Genomic DNA, 18,522 nt, shown 5'->3' on the forward strand with positions numbered 1-18,522 from the left:
ACTAGACCCTTCCTTGACCTCAGAAACCATGAAAGCAGTACACGCCTGCACAGGTGCCCGTTTAGAGCTTCTGTGAATTTGAGAATGGACCAGTTTATTAAGGTTTCATCAAGCTGAGAGGAAAATATCTGTCCACTTAATTCACACTCAAAGAAGAGCCATGGGCTAAGAGCCAAGGTAGCAGAACCAGAATTAACCTCACTCTGCACAAAACTATAGTGTGAAATGAAAACAACACATTTCCTACAGTGATTAAGGCTAGAAGTCAACGTTTAGGCCTATTTGCTGTAAACAAAACGGCAGTTGTCAGAATGAATGAAAAGCCATTTCATTAAAAGGACCAATAATATCATTTGGGGATTTTTCTTAAAAAAAAAAAAAACTATAAGCTTACAATGCATGTTTAGCCCTATTGAGACTATAAATAGCCATGAAACTCTTCAACCTGAGAGACATTGCCAAAATGCCTCAAATTCCCCCAGAAAAGCTTTTTCAACAACACAGAACTCAAGAGGACCTTCAAAACTCAGAACTAAACGAACCAAGCCATGAGTCCTGAAAATAAAGTCATACTGCCATGGCCTCCTCCCTACTCTGTGAATTGACTAAGTAAACAAAATCACAACTACCATGGAGGCTGGCTGTGAGCAGCAGCCTGGAGACAGGGAAATTGCTGTGTACCTCTAAAACTACCCACACCAAAAGAGCTGAGCCAAGACCACTGAGGACACATTGAGGACTGAGCATCCTCAATGAAAACAGGCCACTGAAATCTGGTGAAAATAAATGAATTAATAAGTATCAGCATTTTACAATGAAGAGAGCAACCACTGGTCATTAACAGAGAACAAGATCCTTACCAAACAAAATCAGCACCAGCCCCTGTTCTAAACTACAATAGACACTAATGCTGTAGATATACTCTAGTCTAGAGTCTAACAATCAAGGAAAACAAACCAAAAAGCAGATTACTCTCAGACCACTGCTGGTACTAGCCCCTTGAGCTAACAGGACCATTGCCTTGAGACTCAGGCTGCAAACACCTGATTAGGATAGACTGGCCACTCACCACATATTACTGTAGTGATTGACTTTCCCTTTCCCAAGCCTAACCATAACCATTGGCTGGAAGATTTTTTTTTATTTTTTAAAAAGGTCACTGAATCTACACTTAAGATCTAACAATCTCCTCCTATCCTTACTCTGAACAGGACATTGCTGGAAATGTTGGCGAAATGTACATATAGGACAACAGATGTGTTAGACCAGGAATGGACATGACTCACAACATATCATTAGAAGATCAAGCTAGCCATTGCTAGTTTAACAAAGGTCAACATAGTTAGCTTGGCACTGTAGGTATTAACGTTACAGTAGCTGCCTAGCAAGTTAGCTAAACTTGTGACTTTAATTACCATTACTACGGTCCTAAATGGCTGGGGGGGAAAGTGGCACTATTTCAGTGGCTATACTTGTCGAATGATGAAGCTCTTAAAGCATATTGAATAATCAATTGCAATCACTTCTATATCCTATTTTTGCAACACAACCAGCGAGATAGTAAATGCTCGCTAAGTTGTCAACTAATAGCTAGCATCGGCTAGTAGTTAGCTAGCTAACGTTAACTGGATAACGTTATATGCTAGCTTGAGTAAAGCCAAGCCAAGGCACACCCAAGTTTTGGTCGGGCCACAATATCGCCCACAATCCAACATACCTCTTTCCTATCCTGGAGGCACTCAAGCACAGCCAGGTTATTGTTCCAGGAATGTTTCGGACAAAGCCTTGTCAAGTCCTCCCGACAAGCCCCCTCTTCGGCCAGCTTCCAGCCGCTAGTGCGTCTACGAAGTGGCAGGGCCGCGAGTACTGGAGCTCCGTTTACAGCAGCCGGTACTCCGCCTGGATTTTGAGCCGGGATAACAACACTAACTGGAGGCTTGGCGACTCCATTGATCTGATATTTATCCTCTCGAATGGGATGCACATACAAAAAGATAGACATCAAAAGCAGGAGACGAGGAACACGTCTACAAGCCGCCATCTTCGGATAACTAGCTAGCTAGGATTGCTAGCTGCAAATTACGACTAGTGATGGGACGTTTTCTTGCATACGTCTGCGTGTGCGTTGTTGGCAATCTGTCATAGATCTACATTTTCTAGAGTGAAATTCGAATTGCGGAAACAGATACGGTCCGCTTCGTTTCTGTTCCTCTGTAATAACTTCAAAGACAATGGATCACCATCAATCAGCATTTTACTTGCAATTAATGAACACAGTTGAATATAGTTCGGAATCTAAACCACTAATACATTTTCATTAGCCAACTATGAGATAATCTAGTATATTTCTATTATCCGTCAGTTATTTTGTTTTTGACAAACCCCTGTACTGTTACGGATATTTTGCTTATGAAAATATAAACTGATTGATTACTGACCTCTAAAATATAGTTCTAGACAGAATACAGACATGGTTGAAAACATCTGAAAAAAATATGGTTTATGAAAATAACGTTAGACATTGAAACTGAAGATGCACAATCACAAGTCAGGATGAAAAATAACCAATGATTACTATTTTATTACATTACAAATTATACAAACATTTGTTATAAAATACACAATTTCCTCTGGAAATAAAATAAGGAAATAAAAAATGAAACGCATCCAGAAGGATTTTTTAAATACATTTTTTTAATGCAGCTTGCTGATCAGTTGTGCCAATCAGGATCCAGGAAATGTAACAAGCCATTGATGTCCTGATTTTCATCCATGGATCCGTCTCTAAAACCAGAGATGGAACACATTTAAAAATGTGTCGACAGCATGGTTAACTGACAACACTAACTGATCGTCACATGCATCGAAAAACAAGAAAGAAAAATCATTTTTTGATAGGATGTCCTCTGTGATTCTTAATGTAAACATTTAGGGCAGTAGTGTATCTATATAGGCACTCCAGTTATCAGTTCCTTCATAACACTGCAGCAGTGTGATGGCTCTCCAGTCCCGCTACTGCTATGCAAACCCAATAAAAGTTTATCTGTAGTGACTTTGGGTAAGAAAAGGCTGTACTAAATGGATGCCATTTATACAGTGCAGCAGCCGTGCTACTCATACATGTTCTATGCTGGTGGTGTCCTCCATAATTCCTCCTCATTCCCACTTGTAAATTTTTAGCATCTTCTCAGTGAGAGAGGCCAGGTAACTGCCCTGGTTCACCTCAAATGGACAGATGTCCAACACTGGGAGGTCAGTAGACAACTTCTGAATCAGGGATCCACTCCCTGCATCCCACACCTGGGGAAAAAAGATGACATGATTAGAAACAATGGCTCAATGTGAAGCTCGAGCCAGTTTTCTATAATTCAAACTATTCCCCAAATGCATCAAAACAGAGTCAAGCCTCTCACTTTTATGGATTTCTTTCAACCACAAAACAGTTGAACCATTTGGGAAGAATCAATCTCAACATTGGAGTAAATTTGAACTGAGCCTAACTTCTAATAATCAGCCAACCTGGAAAAACCTAATCAGCCAACCTGGAAAAAGTGCTCGTTTTTGTTGTTGCAGGCTGTCATCAATCCTAGATCAAACAATGGGGTAATACAAAGTAAGGCCGGATGTCATGTAAAATTAAGTGGTCAAAGGTCAAATATGGGTAAAATGGTCATAATGGAAATAGTAATAGATTTAGGGCAAATATCCTGACATTCTTAACTAAAACTGAGTAGATGATCAAACAGACTCAATGCATTAAAACAGAAAAGCATGTGGAGACGCCTTCAAATAAGTGGATTCTGATATTTCAGCCACATCCGTTGCAGACAGGTGTATAAAAAAAAAAGGAAAAAAAAGAGCACATAGCCATGCAATCTCCATAGACAAACATTTGCAGTTGAATAGCCTTACTGATGAGCTCAGTGACTTTCAATGTGATACCATCATAGGATGTCACCTTTCCAACAACTCAGTTCATCAAACTTCTGCCCTGCTAGAGCTGCCCTGGACAACTGTAAGTGCTGTTACTGTGAAGTGGAAGAGTCTAGAAGCAACAACTGCTCAAACACTAAGTGGTAGGCCACACAAGCTCACAGAATGTGACCGCCAAGTGCTGAAGCATAAAAATAGTCTGCCCTGAGATGCAACACTCACTACTGTATTCCAAACAGCCTCTGGAAGTAACGTCAGCAAAATAACTGTTCGACGGGCGCTTCATGTAATGGGTTTCCATGGCAGTGCAGCCCACTCAAGCCTAAGATCACCATACGCAATTCCAAGCGTCGCCTGGAGTGGTGTAAAGCTCACCGCCATTGGAATCTGGGGTAGTAGAAACACATTCTCTGGAGTGATGGATCACGTTTCACCATCTGGCAGTCCAAAATGACAAATCTGGGTTTGAATGCATAGTGCCAACTGTGGAGTTTGGTGGAGGAGGAATAATGGTCTGGGGCTGATTTTCATGGTTCGGGCTAGGCCCCTTTGTCATTGTATGATGTAGAGTGAAGACTATCTAGATAATTCTGTGCTTCCAACTTTGTGGCAACAGTTTGGGAAAGGCCCTTTCCTGTTTCAATATGATAATGCCCACGTGCACAAAGCGAGGTCCATACAGAAATGGTTTGTCGAGCTCAGTGTGGAAGAACTTGACTGGCCTTCAGAGGTCTGACCTCAACCCCATCAAACACCTTTGGGATGAATTGGAATGCCAACTGCAAGCCAGGCCTAATCGCCCTGACCTCACTAATACTCGTGGTTGAATGGAATTAAGTCCTGCAGCAATTTTTTTTATTTCACCTTTATTTAACCAGGTAGGCAAGTTGAGATCAAGTTCTCATTTACAATTGTGACCTGGCCAAGATAAAGCAAAGCAGTTTGACACATACAACGACATAGAGTTGCACATACAGTCAATAATACAGTAGAAAAATAAGTCTATATACAATGGAGGTGAGACAAGGGAGGTAAAGGCAAAACAAAAAAAAAGGCCATGGTGGCAAAGTAAATACAATATAGCAAGTAAAACACTGGAATGGTAGATTTGCAGTGGAAGAATGTGCAAAGTAGAGAGAAATAATTGGGTGCAAAGGAGCAAAATAACTAAATACAGTAGAGGAAGAGGTAGTTGTTTGGGCTAAATTATAGATGGGCTATGTACAGGTGCAGTGATCTGTTCTGACAGCTGGTGCTTAAAGCTAGTGAGGGAGATAAGTGTTTCCAGTTTCAGACATTTTTGTAGTTCGTTCCAGTCATTGGCAGCAGAGAACTGGAAGGAGAGGCGGCCAAAGGAGGAATTGGCTTTGGGGGTGACCAGAGATATACCTGCTGGAGCGCGTGCTACAGGTGGGTGCTGCTATGGTGACCATCGAGCAGAGATAAGGTGGGACTTTACCTAGCAGGGTCTTGTAGATGACCTGGAGCCAGTGGGTTTAGCGACGAGTATGAAGCGAGGGCCAGCCAACGAGAGCGTACGGGTCGCAGTGGTGGGTAGTATATGGGGCTTTGGTGACAAAACAGATGGCACTGTGATAGTAAACTGGATGCAGTCTGAGTAGAGTTTTGGAAGCTATTTTGGAGCCTGATCAACTCCTCGCCGAAGATCGGTAGGATGGTCAGTTTTACAAGGGTATGTTTGGCAGCATGAGTGAAGGATGCTTTGTTGCGAAATAGGAAGCCAATTCTAGATTCAACTTTGGATTGGAGATGTTTGATGTGAGTCTGGAAGGAGAGTTTACAGTCTAACCAGACACCTAGCTATTTGTAGTTGTCTACATATTCTAAGTCAGAACCATCCAGAGTAGTGATGCTGGACTGGCGGGCAGGTGCAGGCAGCGATCGGTTGAAGAGCATGCATTTAGTTTTACTTGTATTTAAGAGCAGTTGGAGGCCACGGAATGAGAGTTGTATGGCATTGAAGCTCATCTGGAGGGTTGTTAAGTGTCCAAAGAAGGGCCAGAAGTATACAGAATGGTGTCGTCTGCGTAGAGGTGGATCAGAGACTCACCAGCAGCAAGAGCGACCTCATTGATGTATACAGAGAAGAGAGTCGGCCCAAGAATTTAACCCTGTGGCACCCCCATAGAGGTTCAATGTTCCAACATATAGTGGAAAGCCTTCCCAGAAGAGTGGAGGCAGTTATAGCAGCAAAGGGGGGGACCAACTCCATATTAATACCAATGATTTCAGATTGAGATGTTCCATAAGCAAGTGTCCACATACTTTTGGCCAAACAACAAATAGCCAAAATTTTACAAACACACAAAAAACATCTCTCCAATGTTGTGCACAAATTTGTTTACGTCTCTGTTAGTGAGCATTTCTCCTTTACCAATATAATCAATCCACCTGACAGGTGTGGCATATCACGAAGCTAATTAAACAGCATGTTCATTACACAGGTGCACGCACCTTGTACTGGGGACAATAACATGCCACTAAAATGTACAGTTTTGAAGCTAAACACAATACCACAGATGTTTCAAGTTGAGGTAGAGTGCAATTGTCATGGTGACTGCAGGAATGTCCATCAGAGCGGTTGCCAAATAATTTTACGTTAATTTCTCTATCATGAGCCACTTCATACGTCGTTTTAGAGAATTTGGAAGTACGTCCAACCGGCCTCACAACCGCAGACCAGGTGTATGGCGTCGTGCAGGCGAGCAGTTTGATGTCAACGTTGTGAACAGAGTGCACCATGGTGGCGGTGGGGTTATGGTATGGGCAGGCAGGCAGAAGCTACGGACAACAGACAGAGATACTGTGACAAGATCCTGAGGCCCATTGTTGTGCCATTCATCCGCAGCTATCACTTCATGTTTCAGCATGGCCCCATGTCACAAGGATCTATACATAATTCCTGGAAGCTGAAATGGCCTGCATACTCACCAGACATGACAGCCATTGAGCATGTTTGGAGATGCTCTGGATCAATAGCGTGTTCCAGTTCAAGCCAAATTCAGCAACTTCACACAGCCATTGAAGAGGAGTAGGACAACATTAAAGGCCACAATCAAAAGCCTGATGCGAAGGACATGTGTCACACTGCATGAAGCAAATGCTGGTCAAACCAGATACTAACTGGTTCTGATCCACGACCTTACCTTTTAGTTGTTTTAAGTATATGTGACCAACAGATGCATATTTGTACTCCCAGTCATGTGAAATCCATAGATGAAGGCCTAATGCCTTAAATTGACTGAGTTCCTTATATGACTTAAAAAAAATATTTAAAAATCGTAGAAATTGTTGCATGTTGCGTTTATATTAGTTTCCTGTAATTGAACATTCAGATGTGTTCAGTTACAGTTGGTCTGTAGCGCCACTTAAGACCAATCTCAAATGATGTAGAGCCTCTCAGAAAACTGCAGGAGACCCCATTGACCCAGGAGAATATTACCTCGTAAGATTCAGACTTTCTGGGCCAGAGAAACTGTAATGTTATTTTTAAGTGGAAAAAAGTACAAGCAGACAAAAAGGATGGATGGTCGCAGATCCTATCCAAATTTACTGATTAAGTCAATACAAACTTAAATCATACTTTAAATCTTAAATACATAGACTACGGAATAAACATATTTATAGTATATATGCTTTTGGTGTAATTATTATCTTCAAAGCCATGCATATAAACAGATAAAGCATACAGCATGTTCCATCATATTGGTAAAACTTGGGCATTAGCAAACCAAAATAATTATCCGACAGTATAGATTCCCACTAACTACTCAGAGAGACACTTCTGAACAGTAAGCACATCATCTTGTGAGGATCAGACATTCTGGGGCAGATATATTAGGACTGAGGGGTCATGTGTAAATGCAGTCAAAGTTGACATTTTGGGGGGTAATGATGAATCTCAACCATATTAACTGAATAAAGTAAAAATACACACACAAAATTGCATCCATGCCAGTGGCTCACCATGATGGAGTTGGTGGCCTCGTCCCCGGCACACACCAGAGTGGAACCCTCCCCGGCCGGGCTTCTGAACACGGCATTCTTGGTGAGCAGCTTGCAGGAGGAGCCAGCGCTGAATGTCTGGACTGGGTAGCAGGAACACGAGGGTTCCTGAGCCGCGTCCTGCTGGGGGGTCCTGTTCAGCTCCATCAGAACACAGCGCAGCGATGGCTTGGAGCGCCCTGGACGGGATCACACACACAGAGACTGTCAGTCTAAATACGAGAGCTAGTGGTCACCTACCCTGGTCCTGGAGAGCTAAATGGGGAGTATAGGCTTTTGTTACAGCCCAGCACAAGCTAAAACAAAACACCTGCTTTGGAATTTAAGAATTAATCCAGCAAACAGAGAGATGCCAGGACAACAAAGACCCAGTACTAAGTAAAAAGCAGAAAAAAATGCCTATACATCTTATTACATTTACAGTACCAGTCTAAAGTTTGGTCATTCAAGGGTTTTTCTTTATTTTTACTATTTTCTTCATTGTAGAATAATAGTGAAAGACATTAAAACTATGAAATAACATACAGAATCATGTAGTAACCAACCAAACAAACAAAAAAAGCTATTTTATATTTGAGATTCTTCAAAGTAGCCACCCCTTGCCTTGATGACAGCTTTGCACACTCTTGGCATTCACTCAACCAGCTTCACCTGGAATGCTTTTCCAACAGTCTTGAAGGAGTTCCCACATCTGCTGAGCACTTGTTGGCTGATTTTCCTTCACTATGCGGTCCAACTCATCCCAAACCATCTCAATTGGATGATTGTGGAGGCCAGGTCATCTGATGCAGCACTCCATCACTCTCCTTCTTGGTCAAATAGCCCTTACACAGCCTGGAGATGTGTTGGGTCATTATCCTGTTGAAAAACAAATGATAGTTCTAAGCCCAAACCAGATGGGATGGCGTATTGCTGCAGAATGCTGTGGTAGCCATGCTGGTTAAGTGTGCCTTGAATTCTATATAAATCACAGACACCGTCACCAGCAAAGTAACCCCACACCTCCATGCATCACGGTGGGAACCACACATGCAGAGGCCATCTGTTCACTTACTCTGCGTCTCACAAAGACACGGTGGTTGGAACCAAAAAATCTCAAATTTGGACTTATCAGACCAAAAAGGACAGATTTCCACCAGTCTAATGTCCATTACTTGTGTTTCTTGGCCCAAGAAAGTCTCTCCTCCTTTTTTTTGGTGTCCTTTAGTAGTGGTTCTTTGGCGCAATTGGACTATGAAGGCCTGATTCACGCAGCCTCCACTGAACAGTTGATGTTGAGATGCGTCTTAACTGAACTCTGAAGCATTTATTTGGGCTGCAATTTCTGAGGCTTGTAACTCTGATGAACTCATCTTCCTTCAAGATTGTTGAAAAAGCATTCCAGGTGAAGCTGATTGAGTGAATGCCAAGAGTGTGCAAAGCTGTCATCAAGGGAAAGGGTGGCTGGTAGTGAGTGAGACAAACTCAGCAAAGACCCTGTCTTTCAAAGACATTTAGTAAAACAAATCCATATAACTTCACAGACCTTCATTGTAAAGGGTTTAAACACGGTTTCCCATGCTTGTTCAATGAACCATAAATTAATGAACATGCACCTGTGGAACAGTCATTAAGACACAAACAGCTTACATTAAGGTCACAGTTATAAAAACTTAGGACACTAAAGAGGACTTTCTTCTGACTCTGAAAAACACCAAAAGAAAAATGCCCAGGATCCCTGCTCATCTGCGTGAACGTGCCTTAGGCATGCTACAATGAGGCATGAGGACTGCAGATGTGGCCAGGGCAATAAATTGCAATGTCCGTACTGTGAGACGCCTAAGACAGCACTACAGGGAGACAGGATGGGCAGCTGATCATCTTCGCAATAGCAGACCACATGTAACACCTGCACAGGATCGGTACATCCGAACATCACACCTGCTGGACAGGTTCAGGATGGAAACAACAACTGCCCGAGTTACACCAGGAACGCACAATCCCTCCATCAGTGCTCAGACTGTGCGCAACAGGCTGAGCAAGGCTGGACTGAGGGCTTGTAGGCCTGTTGTAAAGGCAGCTGGTCGGATTTGCGTTTAAATTCACTCGATTACCAAAGACAAACTTTTTGAAATGCTTGCGGTTAAATATATATAAAGGACTCACATCACTGTAGTCGGCTGCTACAGACCGCCCTCGGCTTCGGGAGATGCACTTAACTCTGATGTCCTGCACTAGCAAAATGACTCTAAATTCATTATTTTAGGAGATTTGAACTGGGACATGCTTACATCTGTATTGGACTCTTTTAAAGAACTGTGTGACTCCCTGAATCTCGCTCAATTAATTAATGTGCCAAAAAGACCAAATCCCAGAACACCTAACAAATCAACTCTATTGGACATTATTCTAACAAATACCCCTCACAAATACACATCTGGGATATTCTGTAATGATGTCAGTGATCACTGTGCATATTGCTTGTGTTAGAAATACAAAATAAATTACCGAAGCCAAACCGTTGCTCAGTTATGCACAAGGGCCTCCCACTCCTCTTTCTATTCTGGCTAGAGCCAGTTTGCACTGTTCTGTGAAGGGAGTAGTACACAGAGTTGTATGAGATCTTCAGTTTCTTGGCAATTTCTCACATGGAATAGCCTTTATTTATCATAACAAGAATAGCCTGACGAGTTTCAGAAGAAAGTTAAGTTTCTGGCCATTTTGAGCCTGTAATTTAACCCACAAATGCTGAGGATCCAGATACTCAACTAGTCTAAAGAAGGACAGTTTTATTGCTTCTTTAATCCGGACAACAGTTTTCAGCTGTGCTAACATAATTGCCAAAGGGTTTTCTAATGATCAATTAGCCTTTTAAAATTATAAACTTGGATTAGCTAACACAACGTGCCATTGGAAAACAGGAGTGATGGTTGCTAATAATGAGCCTCTGTACGCCTATGTAGATATTCAATTTTTTTTAACAGCTGCAATAGTCATTTACAACATTAATGTCTACACTGTATTTCTGATCAATTTGATGTTATTTTGAAATGGACCAAACATTTTTTTTTGCTTTTTTCCCCCCAAAACATTTCTAAATGACCCCAAACTTTTGAACGGTAGTGTATAGACACACACATTTATTTAGGCCCTTCATTGCCCCTCATAGTCCTCCCCAGGATGGTATAGTCTCACCTGGTCTGTAGGTGACCAAACAGTGTCTGCTCTCTGGCTGCACCTGGATGTCTGTGCAGCCTCCTGTTTCCAGGGGCAACATGTGGGGTCTGTAGGTGGTCCCGTCTACTTGCTCCCAGAAGCAGCCCCCATCCAGAGAGCCTGCGATGAGGCCACCACATGGGAACGAGCTGGAGGCGGCGCGAGGCACATAGGACAGGGATGCCACAGGACACCTGGGAGAAGCCAGAGGTCATGGTTGGTGCCTGTGGTTTTAAAAATCAAACTGCATACTAAAATTGTATTACATATTATAATATATTACACTGTGTGAATTACATTTCACACACACCATATAAATTAATATTCATTCCACCAACTTTGAAAATGAGTAACAAAACAAATAAAATACAAAATCTAAGCCCAGAAATGTACCTGGTCAGATCCTGTTGTGAAGAAGGTAAAACTCTCGGCCCTACCTAGGTTATATTGACAGGTGTAGTTTAAACTGTGGTGTCGAATTCAGACTAGATTACCTTTGCCCGCTGGCCTGGCTGTCAGACTGACCTGGAACGTAGTGGCTGTAGCTCCTGGACATGTGTGCTGGTGTCCCTGGTGTCATACACCAGCACGGAGCCGTTACTGAGACCAGCGTACACATAGTTGTTGTTGTCCAGGCACCAGCAGCAGCTCCACACTGGTTTGCCTGTGTTGTAGGTCTGCACCACTGTGTTGGTCATTAGACTGCAGGAGAATAATGGTACAGTTAGGATATTAGATTTAGAAAGGAAAATACTGTCCTTATTAACCATCAAGGGTTTTGTTATCAATATTAGGTCTGAATGAACTTTTCTGAATTGCAAGAACCAATGTTCTTCTCCATCAGAGCCTGGGGCTATGAAGTCAACGCCATTCTGGAGCACACTGTCCTGATAAATCTCTGCTTAGACACAGACTCTCTGTTTAGAAGCAGACTATCTGGTTACCTGGTGAGTTTTATGGTGTTGTCCAGGGCAGCGGAGAGCAGGAGGCTGTCGGCCTGTCTGTTGAAGGCCAGGCCTCTGATCTGTTTGACATGGATGGGAATGTACTGGCAGGCCTTCAGATTCAACGTGCTCACCTTCTTCACCCCGCAGCCTGGCAGGTAGACACAGAGGGAGGAGGGGGAAGAGAGAGCAAAGGTGGAGAAATTATTCCAAGAGGTAACACATACTTCCCTTTGATATTTTCACATCTATACAATCTGTGCAAAAAAACAAATGTTCACAGCTATTTTGTACTGAAAGCATATCAAAGCTTATCAAAGGTCTTACCGGGCACCAGGCTAGTGTGTGGGGAGGGCTGAGAGGCCAGCAGGCAGCTGAGGGGTTCACAGTAGGACAGCACCCTGCATCCCCCCACCTGGGACACCAGCACGGCCTTGGAGAAGACATAGTGGCCCACCTGGGTGCTGTCCTGTCTCTGAAAGAGCCCAGAGAGAGATGCCGCTGAGCTCTGTGAGGGCCCACAGCCAGGCCGGGCCATCAGAGTCTTCAGCTCCTGACAGAGGTAGAAGGAAGAAAAAAAAGTGACCCACCTGCACTGTTCAATACCAATGGAAGTCAAGTCAAGAATAGCAGATACAGTATGTGATCAGAAAAACATTGAAAGTCAGCATACAATCATCATAGTGGATTTAGGGGTAGATTAATCTCAATGATTAGGGCTCGGTATTCTAGTCCACCTGATAAATGGATGGGAGACTGGGGGATGACCGGTAAAGCAATGGGAATAAAGTACCTGTAGCTGCTTGTGCAGTTCCCCACATTCGTCTGTCATCACCTGCAGTTGTAGTCGGCACTGCGCTGACTCCAGTTCAGCCTTTCTACGCAGTGAATGCTCTTGCTCCAGTGACCTGCACACAACACATTCAGACACACTCACTCTCAACAGCTCCCTTGCTACAGTAGTGAATCAGGTCAGATTCATGCCAATATCAGCAGTTCAGAAAATAAACTAAAGAGGTGAGCAGCTACTTCACCTCTTCATACTCTCCTGCTCGGTGTTGTCCAGAGCCCTCAGCTTGCGCGCGTACAGGAGGACGATATCGGTGCGCTTGGTCTTCTTGTTGCACTGCAGACATACAGCAGAAGATCATTACAAGAGCCAGACGGAGTCTGATGGGACGCCTTCACGTCACTGTCTGCGTATTAAGTCAATTGTTTTTTGGGGGTCATATTTTATGGTGGTATTTTCTCAGATGTAAGTAATTCAGAGGGGATTTCTTAAGTTTCGACTCATTTTTGAATGATTGAGGAAGCTGCGCCTCCAGCACAGATTCCACCTGGTGCCAGTCACTACAGTGGAAGTAGGAGCTCGTTTTTTCCACTTAGGCTTGAATAGATTCTCCTTTCTTTCAAATGCTGAGTGCAGACCTTTTCAATTTTCCTGTTCATAGTGGAACCAGGAGCAATTCCAGTCCTCTCCCCCCACACATACCAAGGCTGACAGACAGACATGAAGACACCGACCTGGGGACACCTGGCTCCCTGGCCCTGGCCCTTCACCCAGCGGGCGATGCAGGTGTAGCCAAAGAGATGTCCGCAGCGCAGGGTGGCCAGGCGATGCTCCCCTGACGTGGTCCAGGGCTCAAAGCAGATGGAGCAGGTCTCCCCTTCCCCCTCATCCCCCTGGGACAATCGAAGGGCCGGTGCACTGGAGGCTAGTGGGTCTGATACAACCTAGAGGGGACAGAGAGATGATGCATGATATTTCTGACAGTGCATGGGAATAAATAAAAATGGCACACAATGCTACTAGAGAAACTGCACTAACGAGCTAATCATCACCAGCACTGCAGTGCATCTCCTCCTCATGGACTGCACCAGATTTGCCAGTTCTTGCTGTGAGATGTTACCCCACTCTTCCACCAAGGCACCTGCAAGTTCCCGGACATTTCTGGGGGGGGAATGGCCCTAGCCCTTAACCTCCGATCCAACAGGTCCCAGATGTGCTCAATGGGATTGAGATCCGGGCTCTTCGCTGGAACACTGACATTCCTGTCTTGCAGGAAATCACACAGCAGCAGTATGGCTGGTGGATCATGTACTCCCGCTCCAGAGTACAGGCCTCAGTGTAATGCTCATTCCTTCGATGATAAAACGCGAATCCGACCATCACCCCTGGTGAGACAAAACCGCAACTCGTCAGTGAAGAGCAGTGGTCCAGCGACGGTGGGTTTGTGCCCACAGGCGACGCTGTTGCCGGTGATATCTGGTGAGGACCTGCCTTAGAGCAGGCCTACAAGCCCTCAGTCCAGCCTCTCTCAGCCTATTGCAGACAGTCTGAGCACTGATGGAGGGATTGTGCATCCTGGTGTAACTCGGGCAGTTGTTGTTGCCATCCTGTACCTGTCCCGCAGGTGGGATGTTCGGATGTACCGATCCTGTGCAGGTGTTACACGAGGTCTGCCACTGCGAGGACGATCAGCTGTCCGTCCTGTCTCCCTGTAGCGCTGTCTTATGCGTCTCACAGTACGGACATTGCAATTTATTGCCCTGGCCACATTTGCAGTCCTCATGCCTCCTTGCAGCATGCCGAAGGCACGTTCACGCAGATGAGCAGGAACCCTGGGCATCTTTCTTTTGGTGTTTTTCAGAGTCACTAGAAAGGTCTCTTTAGTGTCCTACGTTGTGACAGTGACCTTAATTGCCTACCGTCTAAGCTGTTAGTGTTAACAACCGTTCCACAGGTGCATGGTCATCATTACGAATTATCTTTGAAAGACAGGGTCCTGAAAAAAATATGTTTATTTTTTTGCTGATTTTAGTATGCCCATCCAAGAGTGTAGGCCAATCACTGGCAATGAATGTGGTCTTACCTCAGGATTCACTTGATTTCCAGTCACGGTCCTCGCAGCCTCTGTGGTTGCATTAGAATCTATACACAGGATGGCATGGTGAGATTCACTCTTTATAGGTTACAGTAGAAAATGGCTATGTATTGATCAGACTTGAGGTTGGTTTACCTGAAGAATAAAGGCCTTCGGGTGGCGTGACTGCAACTGGAGGGTTTGGATGAGGGTTGGAGGGAACGGCCGAGTTGGGAGGGTCTGCTGCTGGCCCCGGGGGATCTGCCTCATCCTCCGACTCGCTCAGCTCCGTCGTACTCCCAGAGTCGCCCTCGGCATGGTTGGCTGCAGGGACTCGCAATAGGAAATCCAGGAAGCTGCTAGCACGAGCAGCTGTCTGGGTGGAGGAGTGCTCCCTGAGGCCTGGCCTTGAACCACACAGAAACAATACAGGTACAATCAATGGGTATAACATGGGGTGAAATAGGTACTCAATGAAGCATACAATTATGTCTCCAGCATGGATACTCAGTTTAGAGGGAATCCAGTCTAACCATAACTACCTGGCTCTCCGATGCCTCAGGGTGGCTGCTGTGGTGACCCTGGGCTCAATATGACCCTCCCTTCTGATCCTGGACCCAACTTGACCCTCCACTCTGCCTCTGTTCTGACTGAACGCCCAGGTGTTCGGGAGCCGTGGTGGGTCACAGGGAGCTGCATCTGCCTCGTCCTCTGTTTCACTGCCAGAGTCAGGGATGACGATAGGGAGATCTACCTGGTCTGCCACAACATCTGGCTCTGGTTCCCTACTGGGGCCCCCCAGCTGCAAGTCCACCTCCATCGCCTCCATCACCTCCATCTCACAACCTATGGGTGTGGGGCTAAAAATGAATTGCCTTCAATAGGCAGGATAATCCAACTTCCTGAGATGTTTACAAAAGAGTTCCCTCTTGACTTCAGTGTTCTCAGACACTAGTGTAGCCAACGGTCTTAATTGCAAGCAAACTTGAGTACAGTGAACCAATTCTGACTGAAGCCACAAAGGGTGACAACAAAAATCAGGTTATGTAACTTGCATGCAATGCTAACTTTTGCTATAAATGCCTCATGGCTTAGTTTAAACTGTCGTACCCCCATCAGAACCCAAAATATAAGGATGTTTTACTCCAATGTTTGTAAACAAACTTCATAGCCTCATAACAAGGTTAAAACATCCATAACTCAGTCTATGAATTTGAGCGTGATTACTGTTGACCAAAACAGGGGGGGGACTCGCTTTGTTATTGTTAGAAACTGCAGGTTGGCCGTTTTAAGGTAAAAGTTAGGTAACAATAGACATAGCTAACTGGTAGCTAACAATTCTAACGTTAGTTAGCCACGTGCCACTGCTAACTACGTAGCTAGTTACCGTGCCATAGCCGGCTGCCCGCTGCACAGGCTGGCTGAGCGAAACAAGACTCAAACAGGATTACGGATGTGCAGGTTTTGAAACTGGCAAGTAGCCAACGTTACATTGAGAGACTAGCTGAAGTCAACTCCATGGTGAACGAAGTTTACATTGGCGGAAGCCAAAGCAAAGGCCGCTCGGCTAGCTAGCTACAGTAACGTTGGCTACTCGAAGCAGCAAAAGCTAAAGTACATGAACAACTTGATTATTTGGTGACAGTCTCGAATGTGATCAATGGAATAACACCACCACGTGGTTTTCATAACTATATACTTTTTTTGGAAATAGCCTAAATGAGCTAGAATGGTAACGTGAGCTAGCTAGTTCACCGCAGACCAGTCTCTGCTGCTGGCAGTGTTGCCAAATATCTGTATAACTAAACCATCCATTGCTTCTTCTTAGGTAGGGTTTATCGGCGGTTGTAAACCATAGTGCATTACATTACCGACACATACTGTACCGGAGTGTGGGCCAGAGAGAGGGAGAAACTAAATCCTGCCTAGTTGCTCTTAAAAAATAACATATGAAACTATATCTAATTACGTTCTACAATATACTATTTAATTAGCTGTGTCCCCTTCTCTCTCTCATTAGACCTCAGCCTCTATTTCCCTCTGATACTGCTCCTATCACAAGTCTTGTTTAACCGGCTGTGTCCCACCCGTAATCTTGTAAAAAAAATTAAAAAATTGCCTCCTCTTCTGTCACATCCTCCCCGACTTCTCTGTACCTAAAATAAATACATGTCTGCCCTTAGTATCTCTATTCCACTGCTCCTGCCATCTCTGCACCATCACTGTCCATTTCAGGCTTTTGCCTTGCTCATTGAAACTACAACATCAATATCCCTGTTTAAATTAGTTGCATGGCATCTCACATCTACTTCTTACCTTGAAAAATTGCGTGTGACCCAAACTATCCTTGCCAGTGTAAAGCTTCGTGGGTTACCATGTAAATAGTTAAACTACATTGCTTTTAACTTCAACGGTAAGACATTTGGTGTAATAATCTGATCGCAGTCATAGTTTCTTTGCCATCCCATTGTCTATTTTTTTCTTCTTCTGTGGGTTATATGGTGGACTACAACCCAAAAAGTGTATTGCCGCCACCAACTGGACGGATTGAAAAAGCAAAACAAGTTAAATTAAAGGAAAGTCCATATGTGATAGGGAAACAAATTTAATCGACCCAAATTAAAAGAGTCCGTACATTGACCAAAACAAAACTCCCACTTCTTCCATCTTTCAAATCTCCATATCTCCCTTCTCATGCTCTAGGGCCTGAGAGGGTGGTATGGTTTGTGACAATGTTCCATGCCAGGGTTTTTAAAATTAATTTATTTCACCTTTATTTAACCAGGTAGGCAAGTTGAGAACAAGTTCTCATTTACAACTGCGACCTGGCCAAGATAAAGCAAAGCAGTTTGACAAATATAACAACACAGAGTTACACATGGAGTAAAACAAACATACCGTCAATAATACAGTAGAAAAATAAGTCTATATACAATTTGAGCAAATGAGGTGAGATAAGGGAGGTAAAGGCAATAAATAGGCCATGGTGGCGAAGTGAATACAATATAGCAATTAAAACACTGGAATGGTAGATTTGACAGTAGATTAGTGTGCAAAGTAGAAATACTGGGGTGCAAAGGAGCAAAATAAATAAATACAGTAGGGGAAGAGATAGTTGTTTGGGCTATTTATAGATAGGCTATGTACAGGTGCAGTGATCTGTGAGATGCTCTGATAGCTGGTGCTTAAAGCTAGTGAGGGAGATAAGTGTTTCCAGTTTCAGACATTTTTGTAGTTCATTCCAGTCATTGGCAGCAGAGAACTGGAAGGAGAAATTGGCTTTGGGGGTGCCAAGTGAGATATACCTGCTTGAACACGTGCTACGGGTGGGTGCAGCTATGGTGACCAGCGAGCAGAGATAAGGCGGGACTTTACCTAGCAGGGTCTTGTAGATGACCTGGAGCCAGTGGGTTTGGCGACGAGTATGAAGCGAGGGCCAGCCAAAGAGAGCGTACAGGTCACAGTGGTGGGTAGTATATGGGGCTTTGGTGACAAAATGGATGTCACTGTGATAGACTGCATCCAATTTGTTGAATAGGGTGTTAGAGGCTATTTTGTAA

General features: G+C 44.1%; 2 protein-coding genes across 7 annotated transcripts in view; both read right to left on the bottom strand.

Moving 5' to 3' along the window:
• The window catches only part of LOC139369942 (Golgi apparatus protein 1-like), a 39,619-nt gene extending 37,481 nt beyond the window's left edge, over window positions 1-2,138 (bottom strand). For both annotated transcript variants that reach the window (XM_071109229.1, XM_071109236.1), the window contains exon 1: window positions 1,718-2,138. In XM_071109229.1, coding sequence (XP_070965330.1) covers window positions 1,718-2,041 — 324 coding nt within the window. In that variant the 5' untranslated portion in view covers window positions 2,042-2,138. The remainder of the gene's footprint in view (window positions 1-1,717) is intronic.
• Window positions 2,139-2,238: 100 nt separating this feature from the next.
• LOC139381564 (E3 ubiquitin-protein ligase rfwd3.S-like) lies at window positions 2,239-17,451 on the bottom strand. Of its 5 annotated transcripts, none has more exons than XM_071125218.1 (14): window positions 17,279-17,451; window positions 15,505-15,822; window positions 15,119-15,369; window positions 14,972-15,030; window positions 13,623-13,832; window positions 13,133-13,224; window positions 12,892-13,006; window positions 12,426-12,651; window positions 12,099-12,249; window positions 11,680-11,856; window positions 11,134-11,348; window positions 7,921-8,138; window positions 3,121-3,300; window positions 2,562-2,784 (listed from the first exon to the last, which is right to left on the bottom strand). In XM_071125218.1, the coding sequence occupies exons 2-13, from the start codon at window positions 15,798-15,800 to the stop codon at window positions 3,157-3,159; spliced, it is 2,154 nt and encodes a 717-aa protein (XP_070981319.1). In that variant the 5' UTR covers window positions 15,801-15,822; window positions 17,279-17,451; the 3' UTR covers window positions 2,562-2,784; window positions 3,121-3,156. The 5 variants fall into 5 exon arrangements, with proteins under 5 accessions (XP_070981303.1, XP_070981319.1, XP_070981313.1 ...); XM_071125212.1 differs by having other exon boundaries at window positions 2,566-2,784; window positions 15,505-15,808; XM_071125202.1 differs by having other exon boundaries at window positions 2,239-3,300; window positions 15,505-15,808.
• Window positions 17,452-18,522: the final 1,071 nt, after the last annotated feature.

The sequence above is a fragment of the Oncorhynchus clarkii genome, chromosome 2, assembly GCF_045791955.1.
Source record: "Oncorhynchus clarkii lewisi isolate Uvic-CL-2024 chromosome 2, UVic_Ocla_1.0, whole genome shotgun sequence".
Lineage (NCBI taxonomy): Eukaryota > Metazoa > Chordata > Actinopteri > Salmoniformes > Salmonidae > Oncorhynchus > Oncorhynchus clarkii.

Excerpts from the sequence above, each read along its gene's own strand:
- LOC139381564 (XM_071125202.1), bottom strand. The coding sequence starts at position 15,800 with ATGGAGGTGATGGAGGCGATGGAGGTGGACTTGCAGCTGGGGGGCCCC. Across the intron at positions 15,031-15,118 it reads CGAAGGCCTTTATTCTTCAG|ATTCTAATGCAACCACAGAG; the intron begins GTAAACCAACCT and ends TCCTGTGTATAG. Across the intron at positions 3,301-7,920 it reads AGGCCACCAACTCCATCATG|GTGTGGGATGCAGGGAGTGG; the intron begins GTGAGCCACTGG and ends TTTTTTCCCCAG.